Genomic DNA, 13,406 nt, shown 5'->3' with positions numbered 1-13,406 from the left:
AATATGGTCGTATTTCCTGGTTCTGGTCAGGACTCGAGCAGCAGCATTCTGGATGTACTGCAGCTGTCTTACAGCCCGTTTAGAGAGCCCAGTGAGCAGGCCGTTACAGTAGTCTAACCTGCTGGAGACAAACGCATGGATCAGTCTCTCTAAGTCTGGTTTAGACACTATTCCTTTGATTCTGGCAATGTTTTTTAGATGGTAAAAAGCTGCTGATGTTACTGATTTAATGTGGCTGTTAAAGTTCAGGTCTGAGTCCAATATTACCCCAAGATTTCTAACTTGATTATTAGGTTTAAGAGAGAGAGTCTCAAGGTGACTGATAACACTTCCTCTTTGTTTCTGTGGGCCACAGACAATGATTTCAGTTTTGTCTGAGCTTAGCTGGAGAAAATTGTTTTGCATCCACACACTGATCTTATCGATGCAGTGACACAATGTATCTACAAGCCCGTGTTCTCCTGCTGTCAGTGACACGTAGATCTGAGTGTCATCTGCATAGTTGTGGTAGGACACATTATAGCTGCGTATTAGCTGGCCTAATGGAAGCATGTACAGATTGAACAGCACGGGTCCCAGGATTGACCCCTGGGGAACCCCACAGGTCATAGCCATTTGGTCTGAGACACAGTTACCCATTTCAACAAAATATTTCCTGTCCTCCAGATAGGACTTGAACCAGTTTAAAACACGACCAGAGATTCCCATCCAGTCTTCTAACCTCTGTAATAAGATCGCATGGTCAACTGTGTCAAAGCCAGCACTCAGGTCCAGCAGAACTAAGACTGTGACTAAAAGGTAAAAGTAAAACTTTACCACAAATACTGTAACAGTGATCATAATACTTTAAATGCAACCGTCCAAGTTTGACTCACTGCGACCTGTGGTTGGACCCTCAACCCCTTAAACCCCATTTTATCCTGTCATCACTGTTTTAGATAGATCTTAAGGACCTCAGTGAATACTGATATACTGTCTGTTGGCATATTAGTAATAAACTTGCACTTCATAAGGTCATGATAAAGAGCTGTGTATAAACGGAACCACAATGGTCTTGCTACTTAACAACCTTTGCTGAGTTAGAAAACCCCCCCATAGCCCAATGAAATTATGTTTGGACTCACACAGTCATCTTTAAATATGCAGAATGATCTTAATGTTGTTAATTTGTTGGTTTTATTAAATTGGCGGAGGATTAAAACTAAACATATTTGACTATGCTGCAGATAGGCTGTGAGATGAATGTGTTCAAATGTCAAGAAAGCAGGTAGCTAATGTCAGCTGCCCAGCAATGATGTTAGATTATGACATTTAGCAGCAAAGCCTCCACATGCAAATACCACCGTACAGCATAATCATATTCATTGTGGGGCTTTGATGTGGGCAGGGATGGATAGTCCAACTCTGTCTTCCTGCCAGGTCACATTTAGAGGCAACTCGAAATATTAGATACACAGAACTAGGTCTCCAAGGTTAGCTAACATCATAAGCTACTGTTTGAATTACACTATTGAGTATATTGAATGAAAATATATTTTTGTGGCTAAAAAAATTAAAATTGTACTCTGTAAAAGCTTTGTAATCTTTGTTCTTTCAAATGTTGTCCCACATGCAACATGGTAAAAATGCATGTTACGTTAAGGGGTGACTCTAAATTGACCCTAGGAGTGAGTGTGGGTGGTTGTGTGTTTCGTTTGTCTCTGTGTGGCCCTGTGATGGACCGGGTATAGAAAATGGACGGAAGGATGGAAATCACCTGTTGGTTTATGCTCTACCGGAGCATTACTTTCTCACAAAACTCTGAAAAAGTTTGGGATACATTTAGCTTTTCCAACGAATGCCAATTTTATTCTAAATGGCATTCATTGAAGTTGCAAAGTATGTAGAAACTCAGTTAGCTAAAGACAGATCTACTAACTATTTTCTATTTAGAAAAGGAAAAAAAGATTTGTTGAAGCATCAAGGAAAACAACTGTCTGTGAAGAATGGATTGGCTGTTCCACCAATAAATGAACCAACAAAATAACCACACTCCCCACTTAACATCAGATTTGTGGCCAAAATGTGCTGAGTTGAGGAGAGTTGGAACATGGAACTGTTTTTTTTAATCCGGTGCTTAGCAGCCGTGGGTCATTGCACCTGTCCACTGGCTTCTCTTGTTAGACCTTGTTAGAAAGATGGCCGTGCCCATCTTGTATATACAGTCTATCTGTGAAGCTGAACTTAGCCCAGTCGTGCTTTGAGTGAAATGGTAACATCAACATGCTCAAAAGCTTGTAATAGCAAAGCTGGCAGGCTCATATTTTCCACATTATCATAGTTTTGCGTGTTAGTATGCTGTTATTTGCTAATTGACACGAATCGAAACGGCAAAGGCAGATTTGACTGTTTATCCATTTTGAAGGCATTTGTCAAACAACTTTGACCTGAAAAAAATGTCCTTACAAAGTCTTTCCAAGAGAAAATTTTCCATTCGGATCAAAGTGTGGACCGTTCGACTAGCTGAACGATGTATATTAAACAACCTCACAGCTGTACTGCGAGGTTGGCTTTAAACACTCAGAAATTCTGACGCCTCAAACCTTGACGTTGCATTTTCTGACTTATCTGAAATCATTTTATAATATGGTTTCAGATTTTCTGCCAACACTTGCCCTCTACAGGAGCTGAAACCCTGAATTTAGCTTAGTAAGCACTGCGCTGTGCCAGCTGAGCCGTACCAGACCACAGCTGAGCTGCTGTTGTGTCTGTGTGTGAGAGGACTGGCACAAACACAGAGAACCAGAGAGGGCTAGAAAAGAGGGTGCGAGCGAGAGGTGAACCCTTCTCCCGTGTAGCCGCTGTTAATTTGACCAATTTGATTCAGTTGGCCAGGGCTGGAGATGGTGTGATTAAATCTGCCCAGGTCACCAACAGGGGTGAAAGCAATTACTTTACAAAAAAATAGAGTGACGGGGGAGGGAGAGGGGACATCCTGCTTTTCTTCCCTCCCCCTGTCCTTTCCCCTCCATCCCGCCAGGTTAGACGTCGGACGCGCTTCTCTTTGCTCCGTGGCTTCCTGTGTCTTTTTTTTCTTTTTTTTTTATCCTTCCTTTTTTTTAATCGCTGTAAGTGATCGGTGGCCGTCGTTAAAGTGAGTGGGTCACCGAGGGCCAGTTTATCAAGGTCAGGAGAGGTAGGTGGAACTGAGAGGAGCTTAGAGCCACAGTAATAACACACACACACACACACACACACACACACACACACACTGCTGCAATCTTGAAGTGATCCCCTGGATACCTCTTTTTGTCCTCTGTCACACTTATTTTGCAACCTCTCATTACTTTTTTATTTCTACACTTCCATCACTTCCTGCACTTTATTATATTTAGTTCAGCTCTGCCCAGAGGGGATATTAGGGTCTTTGCTCTTATCATAAACATCCTTGATAACAGTTATCATTGCTTTATCTCATGATCATCATTTTGTTTCCTTAAGCCGTGCCCAGTGAAGCTCCTCTGCTAATATTTGATTTGAAGTCGACAGCTGGATTTAATTGAGGGGCCTAAATGGCCTTCATATAACGATGATGTTCTCAATTCCATTGCAGTTTTATGCAGATGAACACATTACTTTAATGGTCGGCATTTACTGGAGGAGGGAGGGAGCTAAAGATGCAGAGTGAGAAAGAAGGGGTCTCTCCCCTCTCCTCTCTTCTGATACACACTCCCAAGCCAGATGGCTGTCTTTTCTTGCATGAGATTAGAATATGCTTCAAATTCACGGTATAGCTTTTGGAGTAAATTCATCTTTCAGACTGTTTCAGTTTTGGTGGAGCGCTGATTTAGTGTTTTTTTGCTTTTTGAACAGAGCTCCTCCTTTTTCTGTATCTGAGGCCAGATCTTGCCGACAGATTGTAGGTAAAGCAGAAGCAGGCGGCCGCTGCTTTGCAAGGCCATTTAGTGACTCCCAGAAAGCCGCTGATGTTAATTGACTGCTTGGGAAGCAAAAGGAGCTGTAATGAGTGATTATTAAGCCGGTGAGAGTTGGGGAAGAAAGAGAAAGGGAAAAAAGGAAAAACACAAGCAGCCGCTGTAATTGTATCCATGATAAAGAGCCGCTGATGAACGAAAAGAACAGTGATGTATAAAATTAGTAGCATGTTGTTGAGCTTCTGATCGTGGCTAACATAAGTCCATTAGTCCGAGGCACTGCTGAGCACTCAGCTCAGGTACACAGCAGACTTCCTCTCCCTCAATGACGGCCAGAAATGATGATATTCGTGGCAATTGTCATTTTCTATCCTAAAATTAGCATCTGCTTGTCAAGTAGAGGCTGGGTGCTTTCTACAGTAGGCGGCACATGACCAGCTGACTGCGGTGTCAGGAATCAGAGCGGCCGGCAGGATGAGCCCCACAGTGATTTTGTGTCACTCGTGGATCTCCCGAAACAAACCCGGAGGTGATTGCCCCTCAAAATGAGCAATTGACGAAGACTCTCCCGCAGCCTGGTGGAGTGCATTAACCTCCGTGGCACTGATGAATGCACACGTGGTAATGTGTTGTTCCATGTAATGAATGCTGATGTACTGACCTTTGTCTGTGTTGATGTTGGCGATGATGGTTTGTGTCTCTGGGGTGTGAGGATGTGTGTTAGTGTGTGCTGCCAGTCCACAGGCTGTTATTCATCACGTCCACCATCAAGATAATGATCAAATTGTCTCTACCTGTCATCAAAGCTCTCACATCTGTCTGTCTCTCTGTATCCAACCCCCAATTCTATCTCTCCTCCCCCCTGTGCTCCGTCCCCGTTTCTCTCTTTCTTCCATCGACACCACTTATTGTCCCTTCTCTCCTTCACCCCTCTGTCCATCTTGTCTCCCTCTCAGATGGAACATCTTGGGCCTGCAGGGTGCGTTGCTGAGCCACTTTGTGGAGCCAGTGTACCTTCACAGTGTAACCGTGGGCAGCCTGCGTCACACGGGCCATCTGGGCAGAGTGTTCAACCACCGTCAGGAGCGCCTGGGCCCCCTGCCTGCTACGTACAGACGCAACCAGCCCCTTCTGAGCGGTACGGCCACAACACGGTCGCTCAGACCTCACTCTGATCAAAAGAAACCACACTTAAAAGTCATTTGTGAAGTCTTAGTGCAAAAAAACTGAGGTGGTGTAAATTCCAATGATCTGAACATTACTGCTTTACATTTGGCAGAAATCTGAGGGGCCACTTTGTCCCACTTTGCCCAAGTTGAACTGAGCACAGCATGGTTGGTCCACAGCTAAGGGCGGTAGAAATGGACTTATATTACCTCGTTCATCCTGTGCTCTGCTCATTTCAGTGAACAATTGACTTTGAGGCTATGCTTTATTTGTTGTGTGGAGCAGACATTACCTACTTTCAGTAAATGCTGCAATATATCTTGCATACAGTGTATGGCACTGTAATATATACATTCTATACAGGTTTTTTTTCCCATTTGGAAGTTTGAAAGTCATTACGTTGACCTGTAAAAACTCCAGCAGTTAAGCCCAGGGTTTACCGATCCTATATGTGACAGACTAAGTAAAGTTTTCTGTAATCAAGGACAAAATTGTCTGTAAATTTAAGTGCAATTGAGCGCTACTGCTACCCAAAAGAAGCAGAACTTGTGGAAGTAAGTAGAGTCAAGGAAGTGGGTCACTACAGGCTCTGAAACAGATTAATGTGGAAAAAAAGGTGGAACTTCGTGGTGGAAAATGAGCTGCGTTGTATTGTCTCCTTCAAACTTCTCTCTTGTGGTGTTTTAAAAGCCCTCGCTTTAGGGTGAAAGCTCATTTTTTTTGGCAGAAAATAAGAGTACACCTTCAAAAACTGGTTACCCCACCCCTTGTGCCTTGCAGTGGTTTTTGTCCACTGCTTTCTGTCTCCGAAATCCTACACACACAACTCTTAGCCAGTCAACCCTCTTGGCTGATTTGACCAGATTTGGCCTTTTTCTACTTTTTTTCTTACTTTTCAAAAAACAACCGGCAAAAAAAAAACCTTGTGACTTTAAAGACAAACCTTAGCTACTTCATCGAGCAGAGAAACCGCTTTCTGCTCTCCCCCTGCCTTTAAGTGGCGACATACCCAGAGATCCAGAACTACGTGTACACAGTATTCTACCCATTTGAAGAGATTTCTTTTAAGAAATACGTGAGCTTCAGGCCAAATGCATCACAACGGATCACAAGCATCACTCACCTCACACGTTTCACAAACTTGCGTTCTATCGCTACTCTACACATACATTGTGCCATCCAGACAACTCAGAGGCAGTTTGGCAAGTCAGCTTCCAAGGGCGCTCCACTGAGACCCCGAGGCTTCCGTTTTGTGGGGAAGATGAATGCTGGCAGACAATCTGAATGACATCCAACTTGTAGAAACAGCATCAGCCATCACATCAGATCGAGGCCAGTCAGACAGAGAAGCACAGAGATGTGGGGCACGTTTCGTTGCTGGGGATCATTGATGAGAACAAAGACAGCGACAGTCACATACAGGGAAACGCGTCATATTATGTCAGGGTGCACTACGGATGGGGGAAAAAAAAAAAATACTGACGCTTTCGGCACATTTCATTCGTAGCCACCAGGTTTTTGGTTGCATCCAATTTCAGCATTTTAATTTAATGGAATCATCTGACTGGAAATGAGTTTTGCTTGCAGATAATACAGGATAAATATTTGCAGGTATAAACCATTTGTTAATCTTTCATACTTATGATATTACATATTCCATTATAACCAGAAAACCTGACCGGAAGTTCAGTTTGATGAATAACTTGTTGAAGATTTGTCCTACCTGATGATGACGCTGCAGTGTGTTTGTTTCTCGAGGTCCGCTCCGAATGTTCTTGCCTCCTGTCTCACGTGCTTCACAATGACAGTGTGTTTCTGTGTGTGTGTGTGTGTGTGTGTGTCCCAAACTGTCAGATCTTGGCACCTGCATTGGTTTGAGTAGCAACAGTCCATTGAAGGGTACAAGGGTGAAAGAAGTGAGGGAGATGGACAGACAGTGTAGATGGCCCTGCACCAAATCAATGTAATCACAGCTCTTATCAGACAGCCATTCAATCTGAAGGGAGCCCTGGACAGGGAGAGAGGGACGGACAGAGGGAAAAGGGGGATAAAGAAAGACAGGACTTCAATTGCATTCAGATGTCTACACGCATACGTCTCCCCCACCTTCCTCTCATGTCCTCCGACGCCCTTTCATTGACTCTTGATGGGCTCCCTGGCTTTTTGTGAGTCCAGGGTCTTTGAAAGGAACGTCCCCAGAGGAGCTTCCCGCGGTGTCGCAGGGTCCGCTCTTATCACACGCAGCCAAAGCAGCACCACCTGAACCCTAGAGGGCCAAACACATCGATGGCCCGACTTGTCCTTCACTCTCGTCCTGCTGTTCGGGCAAACAGAGACCGTGACTGTCTCGCTTCTGGATAAAAGGAATCGCAAAAGCAGCAGTTGAAGAAAACAGTAACAATGGCCGTTTACCACTTTTTGAGTATTGCAGTTAGTTGAGTCCTTTTTTTTTTTTTTTTAATCGTGGCCTTGGTGTTGGTTACTTGGTGTTTTTGTAGCTCCAGAGCACCAGTGATGGTCTGCAGCTGTACGCCGGACCATAATGTCAGCTTCAGCCATTAACAAATACACAGCTGAATTTTTTATTTTTTTAAAATTGGACACTTCTACTCAAATGTCGCATCATGACAAAGATACTTAAAATCGATACCTGAAAAAGTTTATCAAAGCAGTATAATTAAGTAGCAAGCCTGCATATTGGAGGTATTTGCTACAATGAATCATCAAGTTGTTTAAAGGATTTAGTTCTCCTGGGATTGAACAAAATCTAACCAAGTTAGTCAGGGATTCGAACCAAAAAACTTCACAATCCAGATGCATTTTTTCCACATCCAGTATCTGTTGCTTCCCAGCTCCTCCTCTGCTTTGCCTTCCCTAAAACTGCATTGTCACAGTAATGCAAAATAGATGCAATATGTTCACTTGAACACACAGCAGCTTTGTGTGAGAAGCCACATGTATATTCAGCAATGAATTCTATAACCAAATGCTCTAATTCAGCCTCTTTCATGTCTGCCAAGCTCTTCCCAGAGGAGGCATTGATCAAGTCTTCAATGAAGGAAAAATCAAATTGGCTATTACAGAAACACAGGAGTCAAGCCCATTGAAGGAATGAAATGAGCCATGAATGGAGCGAGAGGAAAGGGAAAAAGGCAGGATGGATAGGAAGGTCTTTTGTTCAAAGAGGTGCATCTGCACAAGAGAGGAGAGATGGGTAATAAGAGACTTTGAGGATTGTTACTGTGGCAGGTGATTCATTCTAGCTTCACGGAGCAATGGAAAATAAGAGCTGGGACTGGTGAATGAAGAATGAAGATGGGAAAACGAACGTGGAACGTGGATCTGCAGGCATCTATTGTGGCATTGTAGATGAGGTTTTGTATTATAACAAGCTGTCTACCAGATGATGAGATCAAAGGCATTTGCTGTTCACCAGTCGCAGAGACTGACTGCTTAAAAAGGCTCCCATAACATCGCATGGTACAACAAATAACTCCAACGGAAATCAAAACCGGCTTTTTCTTTGTAAAGACAGTTCATAGATGGGGATAACGTGAAACACCAGATGGTGCCAAACTTCGAATGTTGATGTTACACGAATTGGAGTAAGGGGGGTATATCCCTTTCTTTCGTAAAATATAGCTCTGTGTGTCCCATACCAAAGGAAATAAAGGAGACACTGAAAATAAAGATTTATATGATAATAAGAATTTGAAAAAATCCCATTTTTGTCCCATAATACTAGATATTATTTATAATATATATTATATATCTTAATACTAGTCATTTTCTATACAGTTACAGTGTAACAGTTATACATTTGATGATCCAGTCCCATAGATTTTGCAACCAAAAATAACAACAGTGAGGAAATGAAATATTACTTTAATAAAGCTTATTCTCTTCACTCAGTTAGCTTTAAATTAGCTTGCTGCAAAGACGCAGCAATATGGCAGCAGAGCTGTTTAAGCTTTGGGGGGGGGGGGGTCACTTAATACATTAGAAACCAAGACAGGATCTCACCTGAAGTATTCTTCTGTAGATGAGCAAAAATTTGATTGAAAATTTGTCTTTAATACATTCGTGTTACAGAGAAAACTGTGACGTCATAATTCCCGTCTCCATGGTGAACAGTGCTAACCGGCTGTTAGCTAGCTTCTCGTTTTGTCGGCTTTACTTACCTAATTCCCAACAGCCAAATAATTAGGACGAGTTAGAATTTTTCAATAGTTCATGACAAAACCTTTTTTTATGGTCGCATCATGATGCAGTTGTTTTAGCGCAACATTACTTCATGCCCAGCTGAAAAAAAAATTCTAGAAGACCCCTTTTTTTCCTCCATCTTTATTCATCTAAATTGGTTAATAGTATAGGTGTCTGATTCCGAGTTGTTTGTTTTACTGTATTGACATTTCAAAAGTTTGCTTCCAGTTCTTTTTTTTCCTTTTGTTAACTGCAGACATAAGCTACTATTTATTGTTTCAGCGAAAATAAGATTAGCTTAAATTCAATAAAGATTTATGCCTCTCTACTGTGCCTGGTAACGTCTGGCAGGCATGTTTGCTTTGTGCTTTAACATTGTGATTCAGGCTGTACTATCAGCTGTGAATCAAAACTTCTGTTTTGCTTACCAAGAATACATTGGGGGGGGGAACTGGTTCCTATCTTTTGCCCTGAGCCCTCAATTGTTTCTCAGCACACTGTCAGCTCTGTTTCCGCCATAGGCCCGGCACCTCTGCCAACACCTGTGCTCTCTATGCAGACGGCTAATTCTCTACCTGGAACCCAATGTGACCGCCACTTTCCCTCTACCTCTGTCCCTCTTTCTCTTTCCTCCACTGATCGCTTTGTGTGCTTTGCTGGCGAGGCTAATTATTTCAGAGAGAAAGGCAGAGAGGGCAGAACAGAGTGGCAGCCCGGTAAGGAGAGAGGCTGATCTTTGTGAATGGAGAGGATATTTACTGCATATATAGCTCAAGCATTGTAAACTGCAGGGATGCAAGAGCAGACAAGCACTCATACAAAGGCAGGAACACATTGCCCACATTGATAGCTCTCCCTTTTCAACCTGTTCTCTCTCTCCGGGGGTGAATCAAAGCTCCACATAAACAGCCATGCAGTTTCAGGCTCAGGTTGACTTGGGTTTTTTTTTTTTTGCAGCGCTGCAAAAGTTTACATCTGCCATTAGCCTCGGGGAGAAAGTGAGCCAAGGGTGAACGAAGGTGAAACCAAATAACAAAGTGGAGGATTGAGAGGGAAAGCACACAGTTGCAAAATTTCACTCACAAGTGCTTCACATATTCTTGAATGAAATGTGCAAAGATCGCTCGGATCACCTGCGGGGCAACATAGTGAACGCTATGGAAGGTGTACCCTCCGTAAAGCCACCCTTTTCTTTCCCTGCAGGGCTGAGCAGCGCCGAGTATCAGCAGCCGGGGAAGGCCACGTGCGTCAGCGTCAACTGGACACTGGGCGACCAGCAGCTGGAGCTGGTCAACACCGCCACGGGACGGAGACGGGACACGGGGACACCCTCGCGACTCTGCAAGCACGCTCTGTTCACCCGCTGGAACAGACTCTACCGCAAGGTGAGGACGCACCTCCCTGTGGGTGGGGGGGGGGGGGGGGGGGGGGGGGCTGGGGGCTGGGGGCTTTCCATAATTCAATTCAATTCATTTCTATTTATATAGCGCCAAATACAACAAATGTCATCTCAAGGCACTTAAATAATAAACTCCAATTCAAGCCAATTGGAATTCAATTCATTGTAATCGTAATTATTTATAAAATAATCCAATTCTTTCATATAGAGCCAATTCAAAAACAATTTCCCAGCTAAGGAAACCAACAGATTGCACCGAAACTAGTCTTCGGTCCAATCTCCCGTCCTGAGCGAGCCTGAGGCGACTGTGGCAAGGAACGACTCCCTTTGAACAGGAAGGAACCTCTGGCAGAACCAGAACCAGGAAGGGTGGCCATCCGCCTCATAAGAAGCATCCAAACATGTGCTTCAGTTTCTCAAAGTGATACTTTGGAGAGGCCTCTGAAAAACGATGGACCCTGTTATCCATTAAAGTATTTACAGTAAAACAGTGACTTATCTCACATCTCCCAATTGCCCTGCAGATATTTTGACTTTTGCTTGGTGGAAAACGTGCAGCAGCTCTGGTCTCTTTAAGGAATCCCAGCGTGCAGAAAACCGGATGAAGCGCCCTTTGTCAGTGTTATTAATTACACTGTTCTTTTACTGCTATGACATGAGGAAATATCTGTTCAGCACAAAGCCCTGCTAATTTAAAAGTTAATTTGAAAAGACCTCCGACGCTAAATTCTATTTGCTGTAAAATATGATGTCATTTTTAATTAATATGAGCCTGAGCTATAATCACATCTCGTGTGAATAAATGTTTGTTTCTACACCTAGAGTCACAGAGTGCTCCGTGTAGAGGAAACGTGGAATTTCCTCTTCGCTGTAGATAAATTTGTGGGCTTGGCAACATCTGCCGTCTGTGCGGCTTATCAGAAACTGGCAGCTCGGATCTTCACCCGCTGCATTTTCATTTCCATTCTGAAACTTTATGTAACAGACACTGCCTGCCTCGCCAAATGGCGGCCGTTAAAGCATAATGACTGTGGAACCATAATTATTTGGAGAAGTACTCGAGGAGGCCCCCACCCTAAGTGCTCCCTGCGCGCCGTATATAAGGCCCACGCAAGAGCAGTCGCGCTAATCGCCAAAAGAAACTTCTGCTCTCTTCGCCTCCCCCCCCCCCCCACTCGTCTCTCCGCTGATCTTCATTGTCTCCCCTCGCGACAGTAGGAATGCACAAAAAGCACAGAGAATGTGCAATTGCTTGTGAAATTTAAATGGGGAGATTACACAGCTGTTGAAGCCCCCCCTCCCTCCCGACTCCACCCAAACCCACCCAAATGCATTTGTGCCGGCTCATTCGTTTTGTTTTGCCTCTCTTCTTCTTCTTCTCCTGCCCCGGCTTCATTCCTTCTTCTTTGTTTTCCCTATTTTAGCGTCCGTCATGCACTCATCTGACGCTGGCCTGCTTTCTCTTTGTCCTTCTTCTCTTCCTCTCCCCAGCTCGGGACCCGCGTGTCCAACTGCCAGCTCATGTACAGCGAGGCCAAGATGGCGGCACGTCCTTACCAGACAGCGAAGCACCAGTGGCTCAGATATCTGCAGGAATCGGGCCTGGGCACCTGGGTCAGAAAGCCACCCGAGCAGGAGCAGTTCCTGCTGTCTGTCTGAGCAACAGAGAGTGTGCGTTCGTGTGTGTGAGCAAGGAATAGAGTGTGTGTTTGTGTAAGCTTTATTTTTTTAGGGTAAGATTACATGTTTTACAGCTTCATACAGAAGTTTAGCCTCTAAACCCGAGGCTGTCAGCCCCGCGTGTCTTTGTGTTTTATTCTCGTTTGTGTCGCCCAACTAGCCGGTGCAGAAGAAAACTGGTTGAAAGGTCGGCCGCACGGGCTGGAAAGAAAAGGTGACATCGAAAGATTTCTCTCTTACTTTCTTTAAACACATAAGCACAAAGGTTTTAGCAAACACAGACCTAAATACAACCCCCCCCACCCAACCCCTTCTTTAGCTGTCAAGAAAGGGTGGGGTAACCTTGAGGAGAATGAAAGGCAGCCACTATCTTGTCATCAGCTATTTCCGGGCCCAAGGCTCACGCTGAGGAGCAGAGCCACAGGGGAGAGAGCCAGACAGACAGACAGAGGAAAAGGGGAAGAGAGGAAGAGAAAAAAAAAAGGGTCCACGTCCAATTACCGGCCCTGTCAGGGTGACGGGTGATGGAGAAAGAGGAAGGGAGTGAGAAAAGAGAAGGACAGGCGGCAGCTTCAGAGCAGCCCGCCTCACCTTCTCCTTTTCATTTCTATCTTTGTCCTCCTTCTCTTAACTCAACCTTTAACTCCATACGTCTCTCCTTTGCCCTCTTTTCCATCTACCTCTGCCTGCTCATCTTTACCCCCCCCCCCCACCCCCCCCCCCCGCCCTGCCTCTCAAACACGGCAGAGTTAAACATGACACAACGACAGGTTAATACACCCCCTGGAGAACACGAGGTGCATGAGCGCAGCCATTACCGCTCGCCTGAGTACAAGCGGCGAGGGAGGAAGAGGAGAAGGGGAGGAGTTTTTTTTCTTCTTTTTTCCACCCCGATCTGAGCTTGAAGTCACCAGTGACTTTGATCCATCAGTCCTGGTTGACCTGATCACCGCGTGCTGTCGTTTTGTGGCCCAGGCGGCACGCCAACACGCCGCCGCCCAGTCAGAGCCGGGGTCTGGCTACACACAGTTAACATTCTCTAC

General features: G+C 44.6%; 1 protein-coding gene across 2 annotated transcripts in view; it reads left to right on the top strand.

The window, feature by feature from the left end:
- The window catches only part of adarb2 (adenosine deaminase RNA specific B2 (inactive)), a 213,740-nt gene extending 200,667 nt beyond the window's left edge, over positions 1-13,073 (top strand). For both annotated transcript variants that reach the window (XM_075452739.1, XM_075452738.1), the window contains exons 8-10: positions 4,871-5,052; positions 10,488-10,669; positions 12,175-13,073. In XM_075452739.1, the coding sequence (XP_075308854.1) occupies positions 4,871-5,052; positions 10,488-10,669; positions 12,175-12,342 (532 nt within the window). In that variant the 3' untranslated portion in view covers positions 12,343-13,073. The remainder of the gene's footprint in view (positions 1-4,870; positions 5,053-10,487; positions 10,670-12,174) is intronic.
- Positions 13,074-13,406: the final 333 nt, after the last annotated feature.

The sequence above is a fragment of the Odontesthes bonariensis genome, chromosome 20 (assembly GCF_027942865.1).
Source record: "Odontesthes bonariensis isolate fOdoBon6 chromosome 20, fOdoBon6.hap1, whole genome shotgun sequence".
Lineage (NCBI taxonomy): Eukaryota > Metazoa > Chordata > Actinopteri > Atheriniformes > Atherinopsidae > Odontesthes > Odontesthes bonariensis.
This window is presented reverse-complemented; position numbering and strand designations above follow the sequence as displayed.